This window comes from Apium graveolens, chromosome 2, assembly GCF_009905375.1.
Source record: "Apium graveolens cultivar Ventura chromosome 2, ASM990537v1, whole genome shotgun sequence".
In the NCBI taxonomy this organism is placed as follows: Eukaryota; Viridiplantae; Streptophyta; class Magnoliopsida; order Apiales; family Apiaceae; genus Apium; species Apium graveolens.
In genome coordinates, this window is record NC_133648.1 from 116,028,543 (window position 1) to 116,040,343 (window position 11,801).

At 35.7% G+C, this 11,801-nt stretch overlaps 1 protein-coding gene across 4 annotated transcripts; it reads right to left on the reverse strand.

The window, feature by feature from the left end:
• Nucleotides 1-4,525: 4,525 nt before the first annotated feature.
• Nucleotides 4,526-9,601, reverse strand: LOC141707777 (ABSCISIC ACID-INSENSITIVE 5-like protein 7). Of its 4 annotated transcripts, none has more exons than XM_074511133.1 (5): nucleotides 9,444-9,601; nucleotides 7,166-8,338; nucleotides 6,081-6,152; nucleotides 5,952-5,981; nucleotides 4,526-4,851 (listed from the first exon to the last, which is right to left on the reverse strand). In XM_074511133.1, exons 2-5 carry the CDS (start codon nucleotides 8,285-8,287, stop codon nucleotides 4,777-4,779), a joined length of 1,299 nt encoding a protein of 432 aa, XP_074367234.1. In that variant the 5' UTR covers nucleotides 8,288-8,338; nucleotides 9,444-9,601; the 3' UTR covers nucleotides 4,526-4,776. The 4 variants fall into 4 exon arrangements, with proteins under 4 accessions (XP_074367234.1, XP_074367237.1, XP_074367236.1 ...); XM_074511136.1 differs by having other exon boundaries at nucleotides 9,436-9,557; XM_074511135.1 differs by lacking the exon at nucleotides 9,444-9,601 and adding an exon at nucleotides 8,549-9,380.
• Between the last annotated feature and the right edge of the window lie 2,200 nt (nucleotides 9,602-11,801).

Below are 11,801 nucleotides of genomic sequence, written 5' to 3' on the forward strand. Positions count from 1 at the left end.
ACGAAGCTCGTAACATGAGCTATCTAAAAATGGCAGTGGTCATAATCTAGCAGGGGGTTCTCGGGTCCTAATGTTATGCACAAAAACAGTCCAAAGAAAATCGGACGTTACGACAGCTATGTTTACGCGATTACCAATGTTTAAACTACTCCAATTAACCACCAACCAACTCATAACCATCAATACAACAAAACTTCACCTAAACCATACCACATCATTCCATAATCTCCAAGGTTTTCAACTCAAACAACCACAATCACGACCTATGAACTATAATCAAACTTCAATTACCAAAAACACTTCCAAATCAAACCAAACTACTAATAATCACAATCCATGCTTCTCATTTCACAACACCAACCATTAAACTTACTAACAAATAAAGTAAAGGCTAGGGTTTGAAGTTTATACCTTCCTTGGGAGGTGTTAAGTTGCTAGGAAGCCTTAGGGAGCCTCCTACAAGCTTGATCTTTCCAAAGAAATCAAGAACACAAAGTTAGGCTTTGAAGTTTCTAAAAGTCCGATTTAAAGAACTGTAAAAATGAGGGTCTTACCATGATTATTTGGACGAGACTTGTGAACAAGAGTTGTAGGCCATCTCAATACCTTTCCAATGAGCTATAGAACACAATATTTGAGTGAGAAATGAAGGAGATACAGCAGTTTTAGTGTTCTGGTTCTGTTTTGGCCGAGAGCATGAAGAACAATGCCTTGGTTTCTTTTTGATTTTGATGAAAAATGATTTGCTTGGCTTGGTTGGTTTGATTTTTGTGTTTGTTTTAGTAAATTACCTAGTTGCCCTTGATTTTGTGTGGTTAAAAAGCCACCACATCTCCTTCCTTCCCATGTCATGCTTGTGCCATCCTCATGATGTCATCCTCCCCTATAATCCTTTAATTTAAATCCTTTTTATCCTGTTACCTTATACTCAATTCTCTCCGTATCTTATGGATTTCCGGGAAAAACCAAAGTGTTCGGAATTGGGTTCTGACGATATTTACATACACTTATATACTTCATAGAGTACTAATAAAATCCCAGAATATCCATAACAGAACCCCTACATAGTGTGGCGTGAAAAGTTTTCTCATTCAGCTAAAACACTATTCACAAGGGTTACAAAAAGTTGAAAAATTTTGGGGTTATTACAGGTACCAAACTGGGTAAGAGTGGTAGTAGTAATTTGTTTACCTGAAATTGCAGCAACTCTAGGAGGGGGTTGGTTTGAGCTTCCTTCTCCAGCCTCCAAACCCTTGTGCAACCCATCTTTCTGTTTGTCTCTTAGTAACAGCTCAGCTACTCCCTTCTTGATTTCTTCATAAGATACGTTCATGGAGTTGAGTTTTTCCTCTATTGTTGTTAATCTAGATGCGGTAGCATCTTGATGCATTTGAACTTTTCCCTTTAAGGTTTCCAGATTAGCTTCAAGGGTGTTGATAGCATTTTCTTGCTTCTGCAAGGTGTTTTTGTCCGCCATGAGCCCTCACATCGCCGAGAATCGTCGGCTCTGATACCAAACTGTCACCACTTAAGGTGAAAAAAATAACTCAACAGAAAGTAAAGAAAGAAAAGTAGAGACAGAAGGGGAAATTAAGCTTTTAATTCATTCTTGATAATGTTACTCCAAAACCATGATACTGGTTATATAGGACAGCATGCTCTCTACCCTTAGAACATCTCCAATAGAGATTGCCAAGGGGTTGCCAAATCTTACATGGCATGGCACCCTTGGTTTCCAACCTATTGGAGTTGAATGGTTGCCAAGAGGTTGCCTATCAAGGTTGCCAAAACTTGGCAACTTCCTGAAATGGTTAAAATACATATACAAATGCAAAAAGTTTATATCAATAATGTCTTTTTTAGCTTATGAGTCATTTACAATTTAATTTAAGGGACCACACAGGCAACAATTAAAGTTTGCTAACTATTGAAGTAAAATCTTGCCAAGTTGATATAAAATTGAGTGAAAATAAAATATTAATATATATAATGATTTGGCAAAATTGGCAACTAACTTGACAACCTCTTATTGGAGATGCTCTTACTAGCCACCTACACAAGTGGTCCTAAAATGGACAGCTGGGTTAACAAATTCATTTTATGACATAAAGATAGTTGGTGAATCAGATTAGACCTGAAGAATGACCATAGTAATGTCCTAGATTCAGTCTGCAAAGACTTGAATCTGTAAGAAGGTAGATAGATGAGTATCTCAGTAGTCTTTTACCCGTTTTTTAATGAATCAACACATAAAGAATATGATCAAATAGTCCTCTTTGTTAGGGGCATTCTAAGACTGGTAAACCTGATAATCCTCAAGTTCTCCTCTTCCTGTAAAGTCCCCTCAATATTCTGAATATTTCATCCAGACATTAATCAGGAGAAGCTACAGATCCCTTCGGTGTCGATGTGTGCAACTCTTTACGACTTGGGGTATGTCAAGAATTCATAGTTTTGAAGTTTCGGGGGCTATCATTAATCTAAAAGTGCTATTCTTTAAAGTGTGGTTTATCTTTTTAGTTTGAATAGCCTGAATCCTTTCAGATATCAAGAATTCACCTCTCTGTTGGAGGGGCTCTTGCAACTTACGTATTTTCCTCAGCATTAGTTGCCACTCTATTTACGAATACAGGCTTTCCAAAGGCTCTTGTGATTCAGTTTTGTAATAGAAGTTTGTATTGGGGTTGCTACAAGGGGTGTCCAAATAGATGATGAGTTTTCTCTCTAGAGATTGTAATCACGGTGATATCAAATTTTATGTTGCTTGTACTTGGTTCAGTTTGAGTCCCTTTTGCAGTTTTGTATGACGGTTATCGTTTCGTACTTGCACATAAGTTTACTCTTGTGATTTTAATGCTCTTAGTGCCTCTGCTGTGCAAACCTATTCTATGCACTTAACAAAGGAAATATTTTGATGATTCGATTATTGTTGTTGCATGGTTGACTGGTTGTGCACTATTGTGGCAGCACATATTCGCATAGGAATCATTTTATTAAAAATAATATGAGATGTATTATGAGCGGGTGTCGGATGTATATAAATGCTTGTATCCGGAATTATATTTTTTGCTCATTTAATTTTTCTGTTAGATTTGGATTATATATAAAATCAATATTAGACATGTATCGTATTTTCGAGTCGAATATAATTTAAAATATGGTATAGTTCAGATCAATTTACGGCCCTAAAGACACTCCACCTCATACTTTGTCAGTACATGATTTGAATTTCCACCCTCAGAAAACTGGGGAGCTTAAAGTAAATATCCCAGGCCATTTGCATTTTTACTGAACATAATAATAAGAGCAAGTCCGGTATCCGGTATGAGATGCAAAATAATTATAGTTATTACGATAATTTCATACCGAAAAATATTTTTTATTACTAAAATAAAATTTAAACTCCAATACTAGTTGCATTTTACTTCCAAATAATTTCTAATTTAACTAAATTTTGTCTTTCTCTTTTCAAAATTTTATATAAAATTCACCACTATTCACGTCATTTGTGGTTACTTGATGGTATGTAATGGATGCATAATGATTTCGAATTTAGAACAAATGATACATTTATACATATCTACGTATAAGGATAGAACCCTTTGAAGATAGTTTTTAGCATTTAATTTCGAATTATAGAAATATCATCGCTAATTTACGGCATTGCACTGGACTTCTAACAAAATTGAAGTCATAAACACAGAATAGCCATTTTCCGGTCGTCGTTTCCAGAAAACATAAGAAATTATGTACTCCCTCCATCCCTCCCAAATGTTTCATTTGGGTTGAACACGGAGTTTAAGAAAAATAATAAAGTAGTATAGGAAAGTTAAAAAAGTGAGTAAAGTAATGGAATCGATTAATATTATATGTATAAAGTTGGTATAGTGGAGAGAAGTAGCGGACATAATTATTTTAAAAATTATAAAAAAATTACTATTTTCAAAAAATTTTGAAATGTAAACAATTAAAAAGAACATCCCAAAAAGTAAAGTGTAAACATACGGGATGGACAGAGGGATTAGGAAATTAGAAGTGAACCATTTCCCTAATAGAGATTGTGGCAAGATAATATAAAACATGTAACCGACACAGTTGATCACTCCACGGGTCATTTTATTCCACTCAGCAATGAGCTTTACGAGTTCAATCCCCAACAAAGATAACAAAAACAGTGAACTAGGGTACTCCTAATCTATTGCCCGAAAACAACAAATTTGTAATGCATGTGGAACTTGTTATCAAGTACAAGTGTACAACACAAAATAACAAGTGACCCGGAGTATATCAATAACACATTGTTACTTACTACCTGGTCACTGATTTATGTTTGTAAAGAGAGCATCACTTGAACTTGGAAGGTGAAGGGGCCATAAACCTAAACTATTAGAAACAAACTGGATGGGTATGGAGGAAGTTGTGGGACTGTAGGTAGATGCACTAGTATGGAGACTGATGTCACTGAAGATATGTGTATGAAGCGAGAGTCATGGACCTAATTCCTGTGCCAAGTGAGAAGGGAACAAACCGGAAACTACTCTCTAAAATCAATAAGAGCAAACATAGATCATACAAAAGGAAACCCTTGAGTATTCACACAACCCCGCTCCCGTAATTACACCACATTACTCTTTGGTTCTATACATACAGTGCTAAATCTATCTACAACTAGTAGAACAGAATTTTAACCGTATTAGGATAAACCATTCAAGCATCATATTTGTCAAAAGATAATGTTTATCTACTCTAGCCCCATTAATCCACTCGATAGTTATTCTACCAAGGTCCTGTCAGTGTCCTTCTCAAGCATAGGCTTTTACTACCCCGGGGGTATTTCATCTTCTCCAGCACCTGCAGATGAAAGAAATTGACCGAGTTAAGAATACTACTTGGCGGACAAGCAACTGATAAAACTATACAATGTTAATATTTACAATACAGAAATTAAAAAAAAAAAAAAAGCATTTCATGTTTACTGAAGGTAGGATTCTAAAAGTCGACTTGCAAGACCTGATATCCTCTTGAACCTGTCAAAAATTACATTCAAAATTGAACCCTTTCAAACATGTTTCTCTAGCTCCTAAAAACCTTAATCACCAAAGTAACATGTTTTCTTGCCAATTTATCATTAAACTTTGGAGTTATCTAATTTTCAGTCTAATTAATTAATGCTAGTGAAAAGAAGGCCAACAATGTGAATCAAACTATGCTAAGAAGATACGGTGTCCTTTGGACACCCTGAATTCAGTTTTAGCTGAGCTCTTGGTTTAGTCAACATAAAGAAGCAAACACAGAACAAAATAGAATGCAAAATCATATCAAGTGCGTGTCATTTTGTCATAGACCTAGGTTCTAAAGCTAAAGCAGTTGGTGCTTTGAATTGGTGGTAACTGGTATTGATCCGCGATTTATGCAATAAATCCAAACACCTTTTGACCAACACTACTAAATATGAAGATGTAAATTTAAACCAAAAAATATGAATATCATAACAATACTAGGATCATATAATATTTTTCTAACAAGCCCCCCTCCTTCAATCGAAGAGCCCTTTTTAAAGGTTTTAGAGCGGTGGGCCTTACTAGGATACGATTACATCCTTACATAGCCTTACTAGGATACGATTACATCCTTACATAACCCTTGAAATTGAAGTATCCACCAAATAAACATGTTCCACCAGAGTTTACATGAAGCAAAAACTCTTGATTACAATTGATGAACGTGTCACAAAAATATTATTTTGAGCAGACATATTTACGAAACAAGACTTTTGAATCAAAGCATGGATAAGCATTTGATCCTTATTATGGATGATATACTATAATCAAATATACGGATGCTGACAATTGGAAATATCTGAACTCTGGAGTCAATTACAGTAAATTGTTTTTTGTTAATCTAACTTTGATAAAACAATATGTAGATTAATTAATTAGTAGTCAATTTACCTGAGTTTTCTGCATATCCTTGAACTTTTTCTGCAGAAATAAACCAGATGCGCAAAAGTTTAGCACAATTCCCTGGCTATTAAATAGAACATCACAAGTTTTTTAATTCGCCATTTATAAAACACATACCTGTTTATCCTGCAAATCTTCAATAACATCTTTAAGCTTCGCAACTTCTGCTTCTAATTCTAGAGTATAAGCCTGTAAAAATAACCAAAATGGTACGGCTTTTATTAAATAGAAATTGTAGTCCCAGACTATGTAATGCTGCATCAATTTAAGGCTAACAAAATTCTCATGTCAACAGCATCAGCAAGTTTTACAAAAAATGTGGAAGTCATTGAAACCTACACATAATCTATAGGTAGCCTAAAATCTTGTCTTCATGGAACAGTTTGTAACTTTATATAATTAAGACATTGTCTATAACTCTTTGTTCTCAAAATATAACATGCAACATATATATATATATATAATTGTCATTTGAAGCATTCACGGAAGTAAAAAGAAAGCACAACCTTCTCCTTCAAATTATTTTCTTGACCATATGCTAAACCAATCCTTTGGTAGGCCAATACCTTTAAGACGATTCTACTAGGAAAGTTTCATAGTTTCATCTCATATTCTATGCAAAAAAAATTGGAAAGAGATCATGAGGTGCCATTATAAAATGGATTTGTAGATATTCTGTTACGCTTTGAGGGAGATCTAGAGAAAAAGAAAGGTGAAATAATCAATATATGCCCCGGAAGATAGATAGGACCATACTAAGCATCTAGGTATCAACTTCAAATAAACATGTCTTAAACTCCCTGCAAGTGGCAGGGATTGTTATTCACTTAATATTGGCTTCACGGAATCGGGAGCACTTTTTTCTTTATTTTCAGGCAGTCAAAAGGAAGCTTTTTACAGATCATTTTAGACCGAGGAAATGAACTACATCACCTCACACATCATAGTTAAAGGATTTTCTACTACCATTTATTGCTACTGGTGCAAATGTTGGCTCTCTAACAATATTAAGAATGTACAAAAAAGCACCTAATCTCCGTATGAACATACAAAACTACCATGTAAAGCACAAATTAGATTGTGTGTGTGTGTGCGCGCAAACAAACAAACAGGGAAAGCCAATTCAATTGAACAGGATATGTTATAAGATCAACAAAATAAATAGAAGTCATTTTTTCTATAGTCATGTTTCAATATATCACCTGTTTCCGAGCTCGTGACCTAGCAGCAGATTCCCTGTTTTTAATCATTCTCTTACGCCTTCTCTCCACTACTTTCTCCAAAACCCCACTAGGTTTCTTTCCACGTGCTGCACCTTCGTTAAATGCATAAGGAGAAGGTGAATATGATGACGTATCCACATCACTCTTAGGGATCATGTTTGGGATAAACTGGGTTTTAGAAGCTCCTGCTGCAATAGTTGTAACCCGAGGAGCTAGATTAGCCATGCCTGTAGAACTGCTCTGTATTACACGACTCTGAACTAGAGAATTGCTCATGGAATGATCAGCCCTTCCAGCATTCAAACCCCTTTTTCCCCCCGGACTTGCAAGCTGCAATTTGTTTACAAGATTATTAGGAGAAGAAAAGGCTACAGTCGCTTGTTTGGGGAAAAGTGGTGGTTGTCGTTGCTGCTGTTGCAGTTGTTGAGACATGACGCTGCATGCATCTACAGCTAAATTCGAGGATATGTGTGGAACTGCATTATTGTTTTCCATGATCTGATCATTCGCCGATGCATGATTTCTTTGTGTTTGCTGAAAACCAAAACCCAATCCGGCATTGTTATTAATTTCTTGTGATACCTCACCATAAAATCCACCATTGCATGACCTTTCAATTGGATGAGTAGCTTCTCCCACTACTCCTGCTTTAGACAAGAACTCTTCCAGTGTCATCTCTCCCAATGTTCCTTGTCTCTGTGGCAAGTTTGCTCCACCGTTACCATTCCCACTGCCATTTTTTTCACCTTCTTTAAGCAAGTTCAGTACTTCATCAACAGTTTTCTGACTAAGTGTCCGCGGTAATGTTAAAGAACCCTGTTTCTGCAAATTTCCACTAGCTACTAATATTCCTTCTCCAAAACCACAAGAGGATGCGATTGGTTGAGGCCCGTCGGATGTCCAGATATTCTTTAAAAACTCGTCCATATTCATGGATCCAAATTCCTTTCCAGCTCCACTAAAGGTACTCTGCAATTCATCAAAGGTCAACGAATAAACAGATGATTGTCCTCCCAAAGAGAAATTCCCCGCTGGCTTGGCGGCACTGCCTTCTGGCTGCGATGGGTCACCAATGTTCTTGAAATTTATGTACGAGCTCATTATTTATCCAAAGTCGACACAATGTCTGCTGATGCCAGCAATCCGATAGATCTGACAAACACTTATTATAATTAATCATCTAACTTAAGAAATGGAAAACAAGCAAATAAATACAAATTCCCTCCTATTGTTGGTTAATACTAATGCAACAATACCATGATTGGGAACTGCTTGCCTCGATAATTATCATTCTTTGAACAGCCAAGCAATTTCTAACATTAAGTAAACTTGTAACAATGATATAATTAAAACAGAGACTACCTATAAACTCCCATCACTATGCATGCCCAACTGTTTTTTCTTATCTTCTGCCAGATATAACACTAACAATACATAGACAAAACCTGGAAATTAACAAAGCTGCACAACTAACCTGAATATGACTAGTCTATTAAAATTTTATTCTGAAAGCTTTATAAATTCATTTTCATCAAATTCAGTGACATCAATAAAAATACGAAAATGACACATTTACAAAGAACACGAAATTGCCACCCCTTTATCCTAATCAAAATAACAACAAATCTAAAACTTCACTATCATGTCAACCAAGTCAAACCACCAGGAGCATAAAGAAATTCCAGTTCAAGAACTGCAGAAAATCAAGAATAAACATAAAACCTAAAAAAAAATCTAATCCTAAAATGTCAAAAGTTATATTTCCTCACTGTTTTACAGTTAAAATGTCACAAATGTCAGAAACACTGAATAAAAGGACAGCCATTAATTAAAAAAGAAAGCAGGTAAATCAAGAAAAGATACTTATATTTAGCATTAGCAACTCCACTCTACATCAGATCTGAAACATAACCAAAAAATCACAAAAACGTAAAAATCAAACATTTTTAACACTAATTAAAATCAAACAATTACTTATCCAATCCAACAATTTCAACCATCTTTCTAAATGTTGACTTAAAAAATCTCCTAAAAATCCAATCTTTAGCATACCCATCTAAAAAGATTCAAACTTTAAACTCTCAACACCAAGATTATCAACTAAACCTCAAGATTTAAACTTAAAAACAAAAGAATCAACAAGTGGGTACATAAGAAATACACACAGATAAATTAAAAATACAAAAAATTCACAACTTGGCAAGCATGAATAATGTTAAAAATAGAGGAGAGAGAGAAAAGAGGAAGACCATTTTACCCTTGTAGAGAGAGAAGCGTGTAGTTTCCTTCTTCTTGTGGTAGAGGATGACAAGTGGCTTGTAAGTAAGCTTTAGTGACTAGTAGTAGTAGTCTGCTTTTATAGGATACCTCTTTGATATTTATGTGTATAGTTTTATACTGTAAATGGTGCTTATCTAATTTTATAATGTGTGTAAGACCGTAAGTTTTAGTATATAAGTATAGTTATTGGAAGGATTAAGATATGCGAAAACGTGTACCAATGATTTGCTTCCAATGTAAGAACGCAACGTGACAGATTCTTAGCCGTTTGTTTTAGTGCCTGTGACAGTAACAATGAGGATGATTTTAGCATTTTCTTGTCTAATATTCAGAGTTCCTACTTTCTTTTTATATCAGGTGTTAGGGGTGAGCAGAAAACGGCAAAAACCGTTCATACCGCACCAAATCACAACGCAAAACACGGTTTTTAATTTTCGTGGTGTGGTTGCGGTTTGAATTTTTAATAAACCGCGCGGTACGGGTGCGGGTTGTGGTTTTAAATTTCTGAAATGCGGTTCAAACCGCACCGCACCGCAATATTTATTATATTATAAATATATATATATATATATGTATATAAATACACACACTTATATTCCTATCGGGTAACATAAAGAACCATTTTATGTTCTTAGTTAAACTGAATTTTACCGGATTGCCATAGCATCCTTATTGAGTTAGAAATAAATGTTAAATTGATTAAGGAATTCAAATGATATCTCTTGTTTCTATTTCTTCACTAGGAAAACCAAAATCCAAGTATTTATACTAGTGAACTAAGATGTTGCATTCTGATTGACTAAAACTATTTTCGGAAATTTGATTAAATTTAAGTTTTGTATTTATTTAATTTTTTGAACTTGTAAAGTATAAACTGCGGTGAACCACACCACACCGCACCGCATTTTCGTGGTGTGGTTTATGCGGTTTTCGAGAGTACACGGTGCGGTTGCGGTTTGAAAATTTGAGCAAACCGCATGTGCGGTTTGGTTTGCGGTTTGAGGAAAAAATCGTACCGCCCGCACCGCGCTCACCCCTATCAGGTGTTATGGTGCGGTCTGATTAGCTATAAAATAATTTACATATATTTTATTAATAAAAATATTAAAATTGCAAGTTCGCTAATTTTATATTATTTGAGATTAAATTTTGGTAATTAATTTGATACCTCTAATATTATTCTTTTCTGTTAGATACCCAATTTTTGTATCAAAATATTTTTCAAATTTGACATAACATGATATTTTAATTTATGAACACATGTGTCTCAACCTAACACATCCAGAAACAGTTTTGATAATCTTTTTGTATTTTTAACATTGCTCCATTTAACGAGAACTACATTCAACGGGAATAGTACTTTTTTCAAGTAAATTCTTGATTTGACAACAAAAAATTTATGACTTTTTAATATTTAGATGTATATAAAAATAGGTGAAAAATTAAAATGATTTAATATATCAAAATTTATTTTTGACATCGTTGTATCTGTTATACCCAAAATTTGGCATTGGATTAATGCGGGTCAAACGCAGGCTAATTACAGTCAAACTCGGTGTTGCATTGTAAAAGGTGAGGACGCGCCAAGGCAAGCAGGACGCACCCACCTTTGAAGAGGTGTTTTACAAATGATGGTTTAGTGATAGGAAAGCTTGAGAGCGCATGCCTGGAGTAGAACGCGCCCTAGATTATTGTACGCGTCCAGCATGGTGGGAACATTTGACAGTTATGTTTATTTGGCAATGAAGGTTGGATGACGCGCTCAGGGAGGTAGGACGCGTCCTGATATGCTGGATGTCAGGGAAGGTAGTTGCTGGAAGAATACATACATGTTTTATGAAGGTGAGGACGCGTCCAATGTCTTAGGACGCGTCCTGTGTATGGTCAGTGCATCCTCATGAGGATAACTCAGGAAAAAGCATGCTTGGAAGGGAGCAATGGATGATTATTTCTACTAACGTATTTGTTGCAAGTACTCGTTAAAGAATTCCCTCCTTGATACGGTCAAGGAGGGGGATGTCTGTGAAAAGTTTGAAGGCCTCCAGGGTTATGTCTGATGATTGAAGGCCTCCTCCTGTATTCAACAGGTGTCCTCGTTAGGGATGTGGGGTTAACTTTGGTGTGTGCTTTGGGAACTCTGTTCTTGTATTCAACGGGTGTCCTCGTTGGAGAACTTTGGAGTCATCCTGCACTTTGCACCCAAGAGCTTGGGATCATCTGTCCTGTTATCTGGTGGGTTATCCTCATTCGGGGGACAGGGACGCGTCCGACATTTGGGGTGAACCGTGGCTATACATGCTTCCGTAAATTAAGGGAGATAGTTGTAGCGGAGTGT

Bases quoted from the DNA above. Each gene is read 5' to 3' on its own strand.
- LOC141707777 (XM_074511133.1), bottom strand. From the start codon at position 8,287: ATGAGCTCGTACATAAATTTCAAGAACATTGGTGACCCATCGCAGCCA. The intron at 6,153-7,165 runs GTGATATATTGA...TTATTTTTACAG, and splicing joins GGTCACGAGCTCGGAAACAG to GCTTATACTCTAGAATTAGA. The intron at 4,852-5,951 runs GTAAATTGACTA...TTTCATCTGCAG, and splicing joins AGGATATGCAGAAAACTCAG to GTGCTGGAGAAGATGAAATA.